This window comes from Drosophila albomicans, chromosome 3 (genome assembly GCF_009650485.2).
Source record: "Drosophila albomicans strain 15112-1751.03 chromosome 3, ASM965048v2, whole genome shotgun sequence".
Taxonomy (NCBI): Eukaryota; Metazoa; Arthropoda; class Insecta; order Diptera; family Drosophilidae; genus Drosophila; species Drosophila albomicans.
Window position 1 is genome coordinate 21289538 of NC_047629.2, and position 18522 is coordinate 21308059.

Sequence of the window (18522 nt, forward strand, 5' to 3'; positions counted from 1 at the left end):
GTAGATGTAATTATGCGTTATATTTATCATTTTGGCAATTGCTTCGTTTACATTTTGACGCATTAGCAAGCAGCAGCTTGGTTTAGGCTTGGATCTGTCGAGGTATTGTGCGCTTTTCAATTGCCGGATTATGTCATGACCACAATGTCGCTCGCTACGCGTGGGTGTTAACTCGTTTTCTGTTTGCCGTCTCAGAGTGTACTCTACATAAGTACACTATAAATGTGTGGATGTATGTGTTTGTCCGTGTTTGCTTGTATTTGTATTTGTATCTGAATTTGTATTTTGTATCTAGTCTTTGTGTATGTATGTATTCTTGTTTGTAATTTTACGCCCTTAATTTGTAATAATTTGCTCACGTTTTATATCTGTATTATATTTCAGGACGGCGAAATCTTTTGTACTAGACTCTATATAATTATGCATATACTTATCTAACTATCTCTACATATACGTATCTTTCACTCCCTCTGAGTACTCTCTCTCTCTCTCTCTCACTCCCTGACTATTTCTCTCTCTCTGTCTGTTATATTGATGTATGTATATACTAGTTGTTTATCTAACAGTCCGTATAGAACGCGTATCGACCATGTGAAATACCTATAACCACGAGTGAAAAACAACAGCAACAAAAAGAAAATAATGCACAGACAGCAGCAGAATAAACAATAATGTAACAAAGTACTCTTACTTATTCCTTACTAATGTCCCTAGGCCTTTTAATGGGCAATTGTTTACTAATCTATTCATTGCCTTCAATTATGTAAAATCAACAATAATAAAAACGAAATGATTTACCAACATGTTTAGCATCGAGAATTGTGTTTGCAATTGTGTCAGGCAGTTATCCAGAGTCTGTATATAGTATTATACATATATATATAATATCTAGTATATAACCCACACACCAACACACACACACACATGTATAGCGGAGGTTATTCTCAATTTATCCCGCTCTCTGTCTCTGACCAACACAAAACAACACCATGCAACATCTCAGTTTACTAACTATTATATACAGTTCAAAGTTACCCGGAATAAATCAATTATAAACGAAACTAACCGCACTGCAAGTTCAATTAATAATTATCACAATTACCGTCAGATTCCCCACTAACACTGCAGTTTTTTCTTTGGCATCAATCATTTTTTATGAACTTTTCCCCTATTTAAATTCCAATTAATGCCGCAACTAATCAAAGTCAACATTTTTCCAAATTTTTTGCAAACTTTCGCGAACCGAAATAAAAACAAAACTAACCACACTACACAATAATAATAAACCAAACAAACAACCAACAACGACCACAACAACAACATTTTGCTTAATATATGAATTTCAACCAAAAACACAAACAATTTAAAAACAAAAATCGTTTCCGGTCGCGACGCTTTCGTATCGAAAACACAACAAAAAACCGATTTAATTAAAAACTTAATAATACTAAAAATAAAACAAAAATGCAAAAAATATGCAACTGTGAAAATTGGTGGACACATTAGGTCCAGCTGGGCAATCAGTCCCCGCACAGGTTCATCAGTCTGCCGAGGGTGTCTTCAAGGCCGAGTTCGTGCCCCGCGTCGTCGGCGAGCATCGCGTCAATGTGACCGTTAATGGTTTGCCAACAGCCGGCAGTCCCTACGCCGCCAAGGTGAGTATTGATTTCGATATTAAGTAAAACCAAGAGGAGGAGTAATGTCAATATAATTTGGGGAGATTCCAAAGAGACGGTGTTTGGTAGAGTTGTAGCTAAATTTCTGAAATATTGTTCGTTCTAAAAGATTATGGATTTTTATATCATATAACAGGTTAAACAAAGCAAAGATATGTATCAATATATCACAATAATGATCAAGCAAAGAAAAATATAATTATTTAAAATGTATATCAAATCAAAAAGTGTTAACGTAGTTTAATGTATACCAAAATTTAAACTGCAAAATTTCGAATTTTACTTAAAAAATCGAAAATATTTCATACCGATATTTAGATAGGAGTTCGCATACTCACATTATTGTATTACAATTCAATAGAAAAGATTTATGCACCTTATAACAACTCTGTTGGATGTTGGCATGTAGTTGATTCAAAATGACTTTAATAGCATTAATGTTAATTTGGGAAACTTACAAATATTATTCAATAGTTAATTCAGATTGATATTCCACGCAAAAGTTAATTAAGGTGTCTTGCTTAGGAAATTAATATAAGAGACATTAGCTTTTCTCTCACACTTTTATATAAGACTAACCTTACAAATTTCAAATACCCAGGTATATGATGTGAGCGCTATCAAGGTGAAGAACGTGAGCAGCGGCACTGTTGGTAAGCCCGTGACCTTCCTCGTGGAAACATCGCAAGCAGGACCCGGTAATCTGGAGGTAACAGTCAATGGCGGACGTGTGCCGACTTCAGCCCAAGCACAGGGTCAACACACCTATGCGATTAGCTTCACGCCTCGTGAAGCTGAAAGTCATACCGTGGAGCTGCGTTTCAATAGCCAGGATGTGCCTGGGTCGCCGTTCACCTGCCGTGTGGCAGCTGCAGCGCGCATTCAATCGCCCGAGACCATGGACAAGGTGAGCGTGGGCCGACTCTTTGAGTTTGTGGTCGAGTCGGACACGAAACCCACGGTGGAGGTGCTTGGCCCGGCCAGACGCAGTGTGCCGGTGAAGATCGATGCACTCGGCACTACGCTGGGCTACAATGTCAAGTTCGAGCCCATGGAGGTGGGCGATCATTCCGTCGAGGTGCGTCTACCCGGCGGTGGCCATGTCGAAGGCAGTCCTTTCCTGCTGAAGGCCTACTCCGCCGAGAAAGTGATTGTGACGGACATACGGCCAGGTGTGGTCAACAAGAGCGTCAGCTTTGGCATCAATGCGTCGCAAGCAGGCGCCGGCAATCTGGAGATAATCGTAGCCGTCAACGGCAAGAATGTGCCCAACTTTGTGCAGTCCGAGGGCAATGCTCGCTTCAAGGTGAACTTCAAACCCACCGAGGCAGCTGCCCACTCGCTTTCCGTGCGTTTCAACGGCCACCCGGTGCCTGGATCACCGTTTAGTTGTCACATTGCTGCTGCCGCCGCCAGCGCCTTGGGTGCACCACGTGCTCAGGCCATTGGTGAGTGCCTCAAGCAGGCAGCGGTCAAGATGGATAACACCTTCGAGCTGGAGGGCTTCGATGGCATCGAACCACAGATATTCGTCACCTCGCCAGCCGGTGACAATGAGCATTGTCAGCTGAGCCAGCATGACGGCGGCAGTTACAGCGCCTCTTTCCGCCCCAGCACTGTGGGTCGTCATCTGATCAGCGTGCTGGCCAGCGATCAGCACATCAATGGCTCGCCTTTTAGCTGCAATGTGTTTGACGTATCACGCGTCAGCATCAGCGGCCTAGAACAGCAATATGGCCCGGCTACGCTAGGTGTTCCCGTTACCTTCAGCGTGGATGCAGCTGGTGCAGGCGAAGGCACACTGGAGCTAGTGGTGTCCACCGACAGCAGCACCGTCAAGGCCGAGGTGGTGGCCTGTGCACGTGGCCTTTACGATGTGACCTTTGTGCCACAGAGCACAGAGCCGCACTATGTCAACATTACCTTCAATGAGGTGGCTGTAGATGGCAGTCCATTCCGCGTCGACATTCAGCAGCACACGCAGCACATTCAGATCGGCAGCCTGGCAGCAATTGACTTCCCGGCCGATGATCAGATCGTTGAAATTTTGGCACCCGATCAGAAACCGGTGCCGTACACAATCAACCGACAGACTGCAGAGTTCCGCACTCACATGACCGGGAATTATACGCTTCGCTTCATTGATCGCGAGACACGTCAGCACATTGGCACACGCACACTTTGCGCCTTTGATCCCATGCTGGTGAAAATCACTGAAGTTGGTGAGGCTCTCTGTCATCGTCCGGCCAGTATTGGCGTCTCCCTAAACGAGGCGGGACAAGGCGAGTTGGCAGCTCTGGTGCGTTGTGGCGCCACCGAAGTGCCTCACACTATACGTGGACCCAACAAGTCGGGTGTCTACGAGATTGTTTATCAACCAACACGCGTAGCGCCTCATAAGATCAGCATAATGTTCAACGATGTGCCCATCTCGCTGAAGCCACTCGAGATCAATGTGCTGCCCGCAAGTGCTGGCAAGGAGATCAGCGTCAGCGGTTTGGGACTGTATCAGGCTCGAGTGGGCAAGACCACGTCCTTTGCCATTGACACTGTCAAACGACCAGCACGTGAGTTCGATGTTGTCGTCTCCGGTCCAGGCGGACAGGCGTTGCCCGTGCGGTGTTACCAAACCAAAAACGGACATCTGCAGGCGGAGTTCAGTATCAACAAGCCAGGACAGTGTGTCATCGGTAAGTCTAGTCTAGTCTTTCATTCGTTTCCCTTATAACCACTCTGTTTACCTCCACAGAGGTGCTTCATCAATCCAAGCCACTGCCTGGCAGCCCCTTCACCTGCGAGGCCTTCGACAGCAGCAAAGTGAGCGTGCAGGGCGTTACCAAGGAGCCGCTCGCCTTGCACAGCTCCAACACTTTCACCGTGCGCACTGACAACGCCGGTACCGCCGAGCTGGAGGCCTTTGCCATCTCGCCCACCAACCAGAGTCTCCCCGTGCTCATCACCGAACAGTCCGAGGGCATTTACAACGTGGAGTTTGTGCCCTCACAGCCCGGCAACTATAAACTCACGCTCATGTATGGCGGCGAGACCATTCCCAGCTCACCGCTCACCTTCAACGCCTCAGCCAGTGGTGTTCGCAACGATGCCCGTGCTGCGGGACATGGCCTCGAGGTATGCCATCGCAACAAGGAGGCTTCCTTCGTTGTCTATTGCCCCATTGCACCCAATGTGCAGATCGAGCGCGTCGATGAGTTTGGCGAACGCATCGAACCCAAGATCAAGGCGCTGGGCAACAACGAGTGGCGCATCTCCTACGTCATTCTCTCAGTGGGCAACTATGAAATACGCGCCAGCTGCCCCAATCGTGGCAGCCTGCCGGGTTCACCTTGGCGCGTCAGCTGCGTGGAGTCCACCAAGGTCACTCCTGTCGGTGGTTGGGGCACGCTGGTGGATCACGATGGGCGTTTGATACTGCCAGCACGCATTATCTTCGATGTGGAAAATGCCGGACCTGGAAAGTTGGTCTGCAGCATCGATGGCCTCGAAATACCCGTCGAGAAGTTGCCCGATGGCAAGATGTGTCTCAATATTACAGGCGAGAATCTTGCAGCTGGCGAACATGATTTGGACTTGACCTGGAGCAGCTTGACAATCACGCAGTGTCCGCGAAGTGCCTTTGTCACCGGCCAACAAGCTGCTGACAAAGTGGTGCTAATGGGTCGCGGATTGGCTGCGGCTCAAGCTGGCGAGGCGGCACACTTTACCATCGATGCCTCCAATGCGCCTGCCGGCCGACCAGAGGTCATACTGGTCACCCAGGACAACACGGCGCTGCCCGTAAGTTTGGCACAGCCGCGACCCAGCGAGAACATTTGGCTCGGCTCTTATACGCCGCAGAAATCGATGACGGGCACTCTGACGCTCTCCGTGAAATGGAATGGACGTCTAGTCAAGGGTTGTCCGCTGACTGTGGCTGTTGGCTCCTCAATGGATGCCTCGAAGGTGATTGCCTCCGGCGAGGGATTGCGCCACGGCATTGTGGGCAAAGACATCAAATCCTGGATAGACACACGTCGTGCCGGACCTGGCGAACTGACAGCACACTGTGCCGGCTCTCGCAAGGTGGCCTATTGCGAGCTGTATGATCACGGCGATGCCACGTTCACGCTGAACATAAAACCACAGGAACCGGGACGGCATCTGCTGACCATCAAATATGGTGGACAGAATGTGCCCGGCTCGCCGTTTGCCCTTAAAGTGGCGGGTGCACCCGACGCCAGCAAGGTAAATATAGGGAAAGGACTTTAATGAATTGTTTGCTAATTGATTACTTTTTACAGGTGCGCGTTTATGGACCTGGTATCGAGCACGGTGTGCTGGCCACCTTCCAGTCGCGCTTTATCTGCGACACACGCGGCGCTGGCGCTGGACAGTTAACGGTGCGAGTGCGTGGCCCCAAAGGCGCCTTCCGCGTCGAGATGCAGCGCGAGAGTCAAAAGGATCGCACCATTCTGTGCAAGGTAAACCAAGCAAAATAACTCAATCGAAGACAATATTTTATCTTTTCTCTCTTTATAGTATGATCCCACGGAGCCTGGTGATTATCGTGTTGAAGTGAAGTGGGCTGGCGAATTTGTGCCCGGTTCGCCCTTCCCGGTTATGATCTTTGACACAGAGGAGGAGTTACGAAGGTACTTGCAGGGCATATGAGGCCAGCTCAACCACCATGTCATCGTCTTCCCCAGTGGCCTGAGTCCACTGTCCATGCGCTATCAGCCCCAGCATCAGTCCCAATCGCAGTCACATCGGCAATCGCCTTCACGTCGTGCCGCCTGCGTGCCGCTCTAGCGGAATGCAGCTGTCAACTGGACCAACATATCTATTACAAACTATTATATATATATATATTGTATATTTAAATGTGTTAGGACGACTAATAACTAGAGTTTAGCTTAATACCGAAACCATAACCGAACGAAACATCCAAGAGTCTAGAGTATGCAGCCCTGATTTTGGGGGTTGAACACAAATGGCTTCGGCGCTACGATTAATAGCTTTCTGTTCTTCTAGTTGTAAGCCTAATCTTTATTACGATAATACAATGTTATGAAGTGTAGCAAAAGTATTCGATACAAATACACAAAATATACACAAGTCTAACGCTTACTTTCCCAATCCTCGGGCAGCGCGAACTTATTGATAAACTCATGACGATGTGCTCGGAGAAACTTCAACAGATTTTCTTCCACAAAATGCTTGCAGACTCTCTCAAACTCATCCTCCTCCATTTTCAAAACCATAAAGAGATCTTCCTTCTTGGCAAACAATGATTTTAGTATGCTCTGATTTTTCATCTGCATTTCAACGAATTGATCGTGCATAATATACTCTGTCCACGGCTCTTCAAAATAGCCAATTAAATTCGTGATTAATCCGATACGATATCGACTGCATAGATTATTGAGCAAAGATTCGTGCTTTCCGCAAAAGTATTCCAGAAAGTACAGATGTTTCCTCAGCTGCAAGAAGAGGAATCACTCGCAGCTCAATTAACAAACCAAAAGATCTTACATTCTGTGATATGCACGTGATCTCCTCCACAATTTTATTTGTGCCCAGGCGCACGCGACAAAAGTCGCCGTTGTGATAGGTGGTCATCACATGGCTGTAACTGTTATCCAGTTTGGCAAGCAAATAGCGCTTGGGCGCCGTCAACTTTAACAACTTGTGCCCCAACGGCAACAGGGCACGGAACATAACAGGCTTACTGAAGCGTGTTTCCCTTTTAGATGTTTCCTGCGTCAGCTCCAGTATGTCTATCAACTGGCGGGGAAATTAAATTTACGTTAACTCAATTTTATTGTGGAGTTGTTGTTACTTACCTTTTCAGCCATTTCTATTTCACTTGTGTAAGTATACTGATAGAAGACCTTCCAAATGATGGCTACATTCTTACCAGCTGCATAAATATTTGGATCGTTTGTGCAAAAGTTCTCATCCACAAGGATCTCTCTATTCTCCACACGAATATTACTGCGAATGAGCACTAAGGATGACAGTTAAAATGTAGTCTAGAACAAATAGCTACGAGACAACGCATAAGTTGCATAGCACAGAAAATAATCCTACATCCTAAAAAGAAACCAAGTTTGCTCGAAACGTAGGAAAACAATAATTCATTACAATTACAATCATTACAAGACAAAATGCAATAAAAATAGTATCGCTTTCTACAGACTTATCGAACACACTCTATAATTAAAGGATACTCACTGTGCTCGGTAGGCGCTGTTAGATAATTCTCCAAAAAGTTGATAAATAGATTACACGGCAGCGACAAAAGTTCATTTTGCGGACATTTGCGAAAGTTTACCGTCTTAATGAAGTACACAGTCTGGTATACTGTAAAGTCCTCAAAGTTAGTGGATTCGTACACAGTAATGCCCAAGTCTGTTATCATGTCTATCAGAATGTCGTCCAGGTTCTTATCCTTAACTGGAATATTTAGATATTCCGGTGTTTGAACCTTAAGAGGCTGCACATAGATAATGTTCTCTGGCTGAACTCCGTGTTTTAGCAAAAAGTCGATGCACTCGTAAATGGCCATGGTGTAGCCATAGATGATAATTGTCTTACTTGGCAGCTTACATTCGTTTAGCTCAAGGATCTTGTAGTAGAGCACAATCTTGTCCAGTCGCCCATTGATGTGAGCATAATTGTAAGGCACATCGCAGACCTTACCCTTAGGCACCTTGGCCTGCAGATGGCCTGGAAGACCATACTTGGTGTCGCAAAGCAGCAGCAGCTTCTCATAGTGAATCTTGCAGTTGTTCTCCAGACAGATGACCTTTTCTTTGCTGCAAATGGGAGCGTATACGTAATGTGAGTATACGTAATATACACTCTCTTACCAATCGATGTGCTCAACTTTGCCAGGTACAAAGTGAATCCAATTACGCAGATCCAGACGTTGTGTAGCATCAGTCACAAATGGACATGAGTTGCAGTTATTTAGATAGCAACTTTGTGGATTGGTGCAGTATTCGCACTCTAGATCATAATCGTATTCCGCCTCGATTTCGCCGTATTTTACAATGACAGTGATGTCGAGATACGACAGACAATTGGTGGTATTTACATGTTTAAAGCTGAATAAATTTAATGTTAGAATTTTGCTTATTTCTGGAATATGTATCCGCTTACTCTGGCGTATTCCAACTGAATACCATGAGACGTAGCAGAGCCTTGCATATTTCCGAGAATCCCACAATCACCAGCGGACTTTGATTACCAATGAATTTCGATGGACACAGATTGTGACGAAATAGGTAAAAATTATCCTTAACGCAGTTAATTACTGGCAACGCCACCTTTAACGATGGACGGCGGAAGTATTTCGCATCATTGGTATCGATGAACCAGTTTCTCTTCATGCGCCGTGGCTCCACAGGCATCATTTTGAATGCCAAGTCGTTGGGTAACACAAAGTCCTGAGCACAACAAGTCCTTGCAGCATATAGTAAACTGTTATCAGAGCGAGCTTACCGTGAACTTTTGAAAGTAGAAGAGTTCCCGATAGCCTGTTCTTATAGCAACAGTGCGCAGTATCTCATCGGACCACATGTGAAAATAGGGATGCAGTCGAAGCATCACAATCTCGCCACGTTCAAAGGTTAAATAGTTCTCTTCATAGGGCAGATAGAACTGCTTGTAAATACTTTCATAGTTCGAGAAAGAACTGAAAAGTATAAAACAATTAATTAAGTAATAAGAAATTTATTTATGAATATATAAAAGCTGTTAAGCTGAATGAAATAGTATTTGAATGTACTTAATAATGGCAATGTATCTTTTCCTTAAAATTTGAAAAATTATTTCCACTTACCGCAGAACCACAAATCCGACTGCTGTGCTATTCTCACGTCCCTCATTGCCGCAACGTACGATCCACACGCTGAACTCGGATAATTCATTATCCAAAACATCTTCGACGATCTGTTGCAGTAAATTGGCAACTCTAATTTCATCGAATGCTACTAAATTGGAGTTGATATCCGGTAACAAGGTTTCGCTACTTGTCTTATGTAAAATGTAATGGGGGAACATGGAAAGTATATCCGGCAAATCTTCACTTTCTAGCCGATAAACTCCAAGGTCCGTGTAGACTGAGCTGCGATGCGCCACAAAAATCTCTTCACTCATTTTGCTATTGGGACGATGTGGCACTCGCTGGAATTCCGGTTAGCCAATGCTAAATGTTAGAGGTATGAAACTCACCGTGAAGAACTGCAGCAATGCCCAAAGGCTGGGAGAAAACTTAATACCAGGTGGAATAGGCACCACACAGAAATCACAGTCGGGATATGCGCTGAACATGGCAGAGAGATAATAGTACGTATACTCCATTCGCAGACTGGGATGCAGTATAAAATTCTGTAATGTGAATGCTTTGCCTGCAGTTTCCAGCCCTTGTTGCTTAGCTTTCTTCCCAGAGCTCCTGCGGTGTGGCACATCGAAAGTTAGCACCAAAGTCTGCGGAACACAATTCATATAGGTACCAGCTGACTTCAGCTCTGTAAAAATATATAGAGAGAGAGAAACTGTCAACCTGTCAACTTGTCAACTTTTATCACTTCCATTTCCATTTCATCCAATGAAATGGAGGACGTTTTACTAATACTTACAACTTTACATAACTAGTCATAACCTACTCTTATATAATATAACAAACCTAGACATACCATCACTAATATATCTGAATATGGCGTAAACACGCTCCTGCTCCGTTAGCTTATATTTCTCGACAGGATTCAGGGTGACAGTGCGCCGGTTGGTGAAATCGAGGGCTTTAGTGTTGATGGAACGCAAACCATGATATTCGCCGGAACTGCGGATTGATTCGCATACTTGAAGAAAAAACTAACGTGGATTCATTTACTCACAAAACTTCCAACTTAACTGTGTTATGGGGTGCATCAGGGGTGCAGGAGACTAGGTTGCCCACACCCTCTAAGTCATAGTTAATGATCAGTTGCTCAATGTCAATGTTCTCCGAAAGCCACATCATGCCAGTGCTGCCGCTACTCTCGCCGCTATCCTAAAATAAAATACATTTTAAACTATACCGAAAACTCATTTGTAAATCAATTCTCTCACCTCTGTGACAATAATTTTATCCCTGTCTAATTTGCCTCCTGCACCCATCAAGAGCTCGGCAATATAATAATCACCACGATCTATGCGCATTTGTGGCTCATCTACATCAATCATTTCCACAACATCGTCGTTATCCTCGGGGCTGTTGTCAGCTTTCTGATGTAAAATAAAAAAAAATACTTATATATTCCTTACTTACAGTGCCTTGCGAAAGGATATTATCGGCATTAGTCCTAGGCGCTTGATTACAATGATTGTTGGCAAATTCTTTCGCGTATACATATCGAAATCGGTGGGATAATAGACGCGACCATATTTATTCAACTCTTCGTACTCTTGTGGTTTAAAATTCGGGGGTCTGAATATGATCAGAAAATTCACCTTGTGCTCGCGATAAAAGACTTCCATGAGAAGCAATTTCAGGATCTCATCATGTTCCTTATGATAAACGCAAAAGTTTAGGAATATGGTATTCATCAGGGTGATGGGCAAATCGACACTAAAGATAATTCTCCTTCAGTTTTAAGATTTCAAAATCAATTGAAATTTCCTTTCTTACCAAAATCGACCTCTTAACCATTGAACCCATAAATCGTTCGAAAGCACTGGTATATTGGGATATATACAAAATTCGGCATATGCCAGAATATTCAAAGCTGCATTATGGAGGGAGGCGATCAAGCGATGTGTTTGATACTCTTGAAACAGATGGGCCGTCGGAACTTCGAGCTTATCGCCAATAACTCTTGATGTTGTGGCATTGAGGAGAATCTCAATTTGGTCACAGTCATATCGGCCAGCAGTGCGAACTATATATTCTGGATCCATGATGTAAATATATTCTTTATTTTGAATAAAAGTAGAATTTTACAAGTATTGTATGTCATTAACCTAAAATACTGCTACTATGTGAATTTCAAATTCAACTAGCCAAAGTTCTCTTCCACATAGTCCTCGGGTAGAGCAAACTCATGTTTAAAATCCTTGCGATTCTCGCGCACAAAATCCAGAAGATTTTGTTCCAAAAAATGCTTGTTGACATCATGTAGATGTTGCTCCGGCGAATCCTTAAGCTGTTCAAAAGAAGGGCAACATATATTAAATGAATTTTGAAATTAAACACTTGTCGCACATTTTGAAGATTTTTTATCATGGGCATGAGTATTTTTCGATTCTGTTGCTGAAGATCCTCGAAATCTTCATGCATCAAGAGCTCTGTCCAGGGCTCTTGCAAGAACTTCAGAAAACACTTGATGTCGCCATTCTTATGGTGAGCCTTTAAATTGTTTAGCATCGACTCGTGCTTGCCACAAAAGTGTTCCAAATAGTCAAGACTTGATGACTGTAATAATAAAAAATAATAATACAAATAAGTTTAAAAATATTTCGTTAACTCACACGTTTGGTGACTACAACAATTTCATCCACAATCATCTTCTGCGAGAGACCAATGCGGCAAAAGGTATTATGATAATAGGTGGTTAGAGAACAGTTCATGCAATTGACAACGCAGCTGGACAGGTAACGACATGGCATCGTCACCTTTGTGATGTAATAATCCATGGGCAAAGTGGCACGAAAAAAAGCGGGATACATGTATTTCTCCTCATAAGGTTTCTCGGACTCACGCAGACCCATAATGTGCATAAGCTGTAAGAGAAATAGTTTTATAATCGTATATATAAAAAACTTTTGCAGACCTTTTGCGCCGTTTCCATTTCGCTAGTAAAACGATATTGATGATTTACGGGCTCATTGAACTGTATGAAATTACCCACGGCATAAATGTCAGGATCGTTTGTCTGAAACTTCTTGTTAACCAGAATTTTATTATTTCGAAGCTGAATATCCGAATCGATTAAACCTGTTTATGAAGAAATTTAAGTAATGTAACAATAGAAATAAAATATACTTTTTTTTACTTACACTTCTTAACAATTGGATCCATATAGCCCACTCTAAAGGAGACGAAGATATCACAATCAAGTCTTAACGCGTTCTTATAGCAGTCCGTAAAGACAACTTCAAGTATGAAATTAGAAGCGGCATGTTGCACCCAATGTGAGAAGGTAAAATCTCTATAAATGGTTAAATCGATATCGGACAACATATCGTCGAGTACGTAACCAATATTTGTATCATCCATGGGATTCTTATACTTCTGCTCCTCCTCCGATGGAGTCACCTCGCGAGGCTGCACAAGAATCACATGCGTGGGATCCACTCCGTGTGTCAAGAGAAAGTCAATGAACTCATAAGTGCTCAGATTGGAGCCAAAGATAACGATGCGATAGCTACGCTTAAGCTCCTCCAAGAGCACTCGAACCTTGTAGAACATTATGAAGCGATCGAGACGATGATTGAGCTGTATGAAATTATAGGGACGTCGTTCCTGTTCGTCGAAGGGCAGCGTGTCCTTCAAATTGAAGTTGACGCTGTTCATCAGCATCAAAGTATCGTAGACGACGTCGCAGGCCTTGTTAATGCGCACCAACTTCTTCTCACGATCAATGTAGTTCACGTGCCCAGTGATGAACTGTACCCAATATCTGAGATCCATGCGAGCAATCACATCGCGCACATAGCACGAACTATTCTCGTAGTACATGAAGCAGCTCTTCGAGCGCGAATTAGCGCATTCGGGGCAAATAAAGGTGCACTCATATTCCGCTTCCACTATGCCTGGCTCGGCAATGACTGTGACTTGCAAGCGGGGCAAGCAAGTGTAGGTCTTTGAGTTCTTGTGGCTAAGACGGAAAAACATGACCAGAGGAAAACATATGGATATTATTGACTTACTTTTTACTGTTCCAGACAAATAGCAGCTGGCGCAGAAATGCTCGACACTCGGATGAGAAGCCAATGATGACCAAACGATTGGAGTTGCCAAAAAACTTTGATGGATTCAGCTTGTGACGAAAGACGGTTAGGTGATCGTTAAAGTAATTGTAGCTGGGCAGTCCCACAATTGTTTTCGGGCTCTTTATAATTGATGGCAACGTATTGAATACATTTTTCTTTCTTGGCCGAGGCTCAACAAGCATCATCAGCGTTTTCAAATCATTCGAGAATATATTAGCCTGCAAAACAAAGCAAATTAAAATAAAATATATTAAAGAGTTAAGGAATTTTTCCTACTTTCCGTCCACAAAAGAAATAGTAATCGAAATAATTTGTGCGTCCCGCCAAACTACGAAAGATGAGATCGCAGCTATTGTTGAATAGCGGATGCAACTTCAACGTGATGATCTCAGCGCGCTCATGATCCAAATGATGATCGTCCTTGGGCAGATGATAATGGAGCAACAGATCGCGATGGTAAAGGAAACGCCGCACGATCACAAAGCCAATGGGCGTATTATCATGGGCGGGTTTACTGGAGTTACCGCATCGTATGGTAAAGACATCAAACTCGCTGTGCGGATTCTCCAACACATCCTCCATGATCTGCTCAATGACTCGCACTTCATTGTCTGTATGCACGTGTGTGTTGACCTTTGAACTGTAGGAGAAACTGCTGCTATACGATATGCTCTTGCTCTCGAAGTCGATTTTCAGGTCCATTGCCAACCGCTGAACGGTTTCGACGTCCTCTCTTTCCAGCCTATACAAGCTGCAATGGAAATAATATGTAGTAAGTGATCTAAGTTTGAATTATTGGCTTACCTAATTTCGCCAAAGATTGTACTGCGATGTGTTATGTAGACCTCATCCAAGTTGCTCATTTCGCTGGGTCGTTGGGCTACCGGCTGAAAAAGTAAGTTTAAAATAAATATATTTTCAAAATTGCGAACTTGCCATGAAGTATTTCAACGCCTCCAGGTGACTCCGTAACGGCTTCGTACTCGTTGGTATAGCCATAATGCAATAGTCGCGATCGGGAAACACCGAGAACATGGCACACAGAAAGTTGAACAAACGTTCAAGCGGAAAGTCCTTGTGAGCGCAGATAAATTTGACCGCAAAGACATTTGAAGCCTTCTGCACGCCATCCTCGTTTTTCTGTAGATTTTCCTTATTATAACACAGATTGATCGTCTTCTTATGTTGACTAATGTAGTACTTGATTGTCATAATCTCTAAGGATAAGAGTGTAACGATTTTACCTCTTTTATTGGACTAAAAACTTACTTTCGAATATGTACATGAATTTCAAATAAATCGCTTCAGCCAAACAGAATTTATTGAGTGTCTCCGAATTATTCGAATAAACAATTTGACCATGAATTGAGCTTACTTTGAACATGCTGGCACTTGCCACGCTGAGAAGGAGAGATTTATCATATTTTTATAGAATTAAGGTTAGCTGATCATCTAACCTACCTTGTGCCACTATCATTGCGAGGCACGCCTCCAATAATCGTCGAACTCTCTAGATCGTCCATGGCATCCGCCGTAAAAAGCGTCGCCTCTGGCTTTGGCTCCACTGATCTGTTTGTAAGAACCAGACAATATTAAGGGATATCTTACAAATCTTTGTAAACTCACAGAACGTTGATGACCTCAAAGCCATAGGGCTTTGTGTAATTGAAACTGATTAAATTGCCAAAACTTTCCAGCTCGTAGTTCTTGACATAGAATCGAATGTCAACCTCCGACTCGAGCCACAAAAAGCCAGACGTTGTTTGCTCCTTGAGATCATTTTCCGTCTCGGCGACAATCAGCACATTATTCTTGGCCTCCTTATCATGACGCATCAGCTCTTCGGCTATATAAAAATCTCCTAACTCGGCGCGCATCTCGGGAAACTCGCATTCATGTATCTCCACGATGTCATCATTGTCCTCAGCACTAAAGCAAAGCTTATTAAAATTAGAAATCTCAAGAATTTACTGCAACTTACAGCGCCTTGCGGTAATTGATCTTTGACAGCAAACTATAGCGATGCACAATGTATAAGGACTGTGTGTCCGAGTTGGTTTGAATGCTAAACTCGCGTGGATAGAAGATCTTGGCATACTTTTCCATATCTTCAAAGTTTTCGCTGTAGTAACTAGAAATGTCGTCCAATTCTGGCATTTTCACAGCAATTAAATACATTATGCGATTTTCTATATAGAAAGCCTCGCGCTGAATGTGAAGCAGTGTATTTGGATGAGCCTCGGCATAGACAACGTAGGTGAAGAAGAGCGTGTTCACCCAGCTTATGGGATAGTTGATGCTGTTATTTGGAATTGGGTCAAGTGACTTGTCGGATTAATTGCTAACTTTTCGATTTACCAGTATCTCTCGTGCAACCATTCCAACCAGCTGTCGCTGGGCAATGAGCCAATTGCCGGATAATTACGTAACTCGGCATAGGCCACCACAATGTTCTCCACCTCCATCTCCACCCCCTCCACGCTACCGTTCCCGTCACCGACTAATTTGTTGGTCTCGACAACCAGTCGCAACGTCTGATAGCTGTTGAATAGCGAATCATTGTCACCATATTTGGAACGCTTGTTGCCAAAGCTTTTGGCCTTCTGCACATAGGTTAAATGGGCAATTGCATCGGTATCATCGACGGTTGCTCGCCGTACCTTGTATTCCCGCTGCATCAAAAACAAAGTATATATAGTATATATAGTGTATGTGTGTAGATGTGTATTTTTGTGTATTTTTAGTATAGTATTTATTTAATTTTATGCTGTCATCTTTTTGATTTATAAATCGTATACTACAGCATGTCCATAAGCGGCGGCTTTATGCCATCAATCGCATAACACTTGGCTCTCGCCTCCTTGCAGCTGGCATCCTTGCCGGACAACATGTCCGGCTTCCAGCGGAAATAAGGACATTCATACTTCTGATGATACTCCATGACGCACATGTGCAGATACATAAAGAAGGGTCGACAGGTGTTCTTCAGCAAAGCCTTCGTGCCTGGCGTGTTCTTCATCAGATTGAACTCGGTTTGAACTGAATTGGAGTGGAAGGAAAAGTTATCTAATTACAGTGAAGATAGACTATAACCTACCATGAGTGCGACAGTGTTCATAGGACTTTACAAAGTATTCCTTCTCTTTCGGACGTTCCCCGTATAACGTCTCCGCTTCCAATTTGACCATCTTCATGTTGAGCGTGTCGCCTTTGCCAATGAATTTGCTCTTCTTGTAGAAGCACTCCACAAAGCACTGTTCAATAATGTGTTACTAGATTATATAATATTCCTTTACTTTATACGCACCGACATGAACTTCATCAGCTTGCCCACATCCTCATCATCGGCATCTGGCATTTTGGCCGAGTGAATCGCCATGCACTTTAGCATATTGGGATTGTCGCCCATAAAAAAGTCCGAGCAGCAGCCATTGCGCTGTGTTTGACATTCATCAGTAACATATAATATATTTACTGATTATCTAATTTACCTTCTTGGAACAGAGTTCTTCTGTCAGCGATTCTACTGGCTCAACTACTTCGCTACTGTCCTCGCCAAGGACCTCACTTAGAGCAGCTGCAATCAGAGCAAGTAAGAGAACTATTAACTTGTAGTTGCGATGATCCATTGCATTAACTGAAATAGAACGCAATTTAGATAGTGACTTTATAGCTTTGCATTCCGAGAAATTAAAATTATTAATTTGTCTAATTCAATGTTACAGTCTGCTGCTTTATTAAGTTCTATTATGTTTAATGAAACGCAGCAGTACTTAATGCCTCATTTAATAGTAGAATCCGATGTATATAAAGAGCTGACCATGAGCTGAGAGCTTATCCAAACTGAATACAAACATGAAGCTAACTTTATTCATAACTTTCGGATATTTAGTCTGGGTAAGTTTGTAAATCGAATACCATCAAAAATTAAGTTACTTCCTCCTTAGACTGTAGCCAGCGAAATCGACTGCGATCAGGCGGACAATATTAATGAGGGACACATCCATTTGTGCTGCAAACATCCCGAGGATGAAAATGAGACTGTTGACAGCTGTGCCAAGGAAACGAACTTCAGGATGCCTTCTGCTCAGGATCACAATGTACTCGACCTAACTGCTGATGGCGCCATATCCGCCACGTGCTTCTCCGATTGTATCCTGAACAAAATGCACTTCATAAAGGATCACAAACTGGATATGGTTGCCATAAAGGCGTACTATGAAAAGAAGTATAGTCATGATGCCGAGTATGCTAGCGAAATGATTAATGCCTTTGATCATTGTCATGGCACAAGTAATTTTAACTCCTTGTGATTAGTTTCTTAGTATCTAATATTTTTGCTTCCAGCTCAAAGAAAAGAAGCGAACTTCTTGATGAAGCATATGCCGCACAGTTGCAACACCAATTCGAGCGTTATTCTGGGCTGTGTTGTCAAGCAGTTCTTCCACAATTGCCCAAGAAATCGTTGGGCTCAGACTCAGGAATGCAAGGATACTTTGGAGTTCAGCAAGAGTTGCCCAGATGCATTTGCTTCACTCTAAATAAAAACATTATTTGCGACCTAATAAATCAAGCAGTCCAGACAAAATATTTTTTTAAGTATTTGCTAACTTATTTTTTGTTTACGATATTTTGCGAAATTTTGGACGGCAACATTATTAATGTCTTCAAGATACATTCAATAAAATCGGAATAAGTGTTGTTTGTAAACTTTATTCTCATCGCATATCATTTATGTTTATATGAACAGTCAAATGAACTTTGCTAATCAACTCAGATTTGATGCTGATTAAAAATATTTAATATATATGATACTCTATCGGATTGAAGATAACTTCTTCAGCTAGTGACGTATATTTCAACAAAATTA

At 43.0% G+C, this 18522-nt stretch overlaps 5 protein-coding genes across 12 annotated transcripts in view; 2 read left to right on the top strand and 3 right to left on the bottom strand.

Moving 5' to 3' along the window:
- Positions 1-6794, top strand: part of LOC117571256 (filamin-C) — a 30746-nt gene extending 23952 nt beyond the window's left edge. For 5 of the 6 annotated variants that reach the window (XM_034253310.2, XM_034253313.2, XM_052004163.1 and 2 more), the window contains 5 exons: positions 1507-1655; positions 2278-4366; positions 4426-5918; positions 5975-6154; positions 6213-6794. In XM_034253310.2, the coding sequence (XP_034109201.1) occupies positions 1507-1655; positions 2278-4366; positions 4426-5918; positions 5975-6154; positions 6213-6344 (4043 nt within the window). In that variant the 3' untranslated portion in view covers positions 6345-6794. Of the gene's footprint in view, positions 1-384; positions 1656-2277; positions 4367-4425; positions 5919-5974; positions 6155-6212 lie in introns of those variants that run through there. The other variant, XM_034253317.2, reaches the window with a different exon arrangement.
- On the bottom strand, positions 6791-11711 carry LOC117566587 (cilia- and flagella-associated protein 61). Its single transcript, XM_034246128.2, has 14 exons — positions 11350-11711; positions 10990-11289; positions 10791-10932; positions 10577-10731; positions 10376-10521; positions 9912-10207; positions 9520-9863; positions 9180-9372; positions 8838-9124; positions 8546-8782; positions 7908-8491; positions 7517-7680; positions 7206-7457; positions 6791-7153 (listed from the first exon to the last, which is right to left on the bottom strand). Exons 1-14 carry the CDS (start codon positions 11616-11618, stop codon positions 6791-6793), a joined length of 3732 nt encoding a protein of 1243 aa, XP_034102019.1. The 5' UTR covers positions 11619-11711.
- Positions 11614-16381, bottom strand: LOC117571257 (cilia- and flagella-associated protein 61). 3 transcript variants are annotated; one of them, XM_034253318.2, is made up of 14 exons: positions 16011-16381; positions 15634-15951; positions 15279-15581; positions 15114-15221; positions 14922-15052; positions 14589-14869; positions 14457-14539; positions 13929-14403; positions 13590-13870; positions 12717-13537; positions 12491-12654; positions 12189-12440; positions 11923-12132; positions 11614-11863 (listed from the first exon to the last, which is right to left on the bottom strand). In XM_034253318.2, the coding sequence occupies exons 1-14, from the start codon at positions 16328-16330 to the stop codon at positions 11717-11719; spliced, it is 3894 nt and encodes a 1297-aa protein (XP_034109209.1). In that variant the 5' UTR covers positions 16331-16381; the 3' UTR covers positions 11614-11716. The 3 variants fall into 3 exon arrangements, with proteins under 3 accessions (XP_034109209.1, XP_051860126.1, XP_051860127.1); XM_052004166.1 differs by lacking the exons at positions 15634-15951; positions 16011-16381 and having other exon boundaries at positions 15284-15432; XM_052004167.1 differs by lacking the exons at positions 15634-15951; positions 16011-16381 and having other exon boundaries at positions 15110-15221; positions 15279-15414.
- A 68-nt stretch (positions 16382-16449) lies between these two features.
- Positions 16450-17281, bottom strand: LOC117566585 (uncharacterized). The gene is made up of 4 exons (XM_034246127.1): positions 17144-17281; positions 16960-17088; positions 16750-16906; positions 16450-16691 (listed from the first exon to the last, which is right to left on the bottom strand). The coding sequence occupies exons 1-4, from the start codon at positions 17279-17281 to the stop codon at positions 16450-16452; spliced, it is 666 nt and encodes a 221-aa protein (XP_034102018.1).
- A 158-nt stretch (positions 17282-17439) lies between these two features.
- On the top strand, positions 17440-18249 carry LOC117566584 (uncharacterized). Its single transcript, XM_034246126.2, has 3 exons — positions 17440-17549; positions 17600-17945; positions 18000-18249. The coding sequence occupies exons 1-3, from the start codon at positions 17508-17510 to the stop codon at positions 18191-18193; spliced, it is 582 nt and encodes a 193-aa protein (XP_034102017.1). The 5' UTR covers positions 17440-17507; the 3' UTR covers positions 18194-18249.
- The last annotated feature ends 273 nt before the right edge of the window (positions 18250-18522 follow it).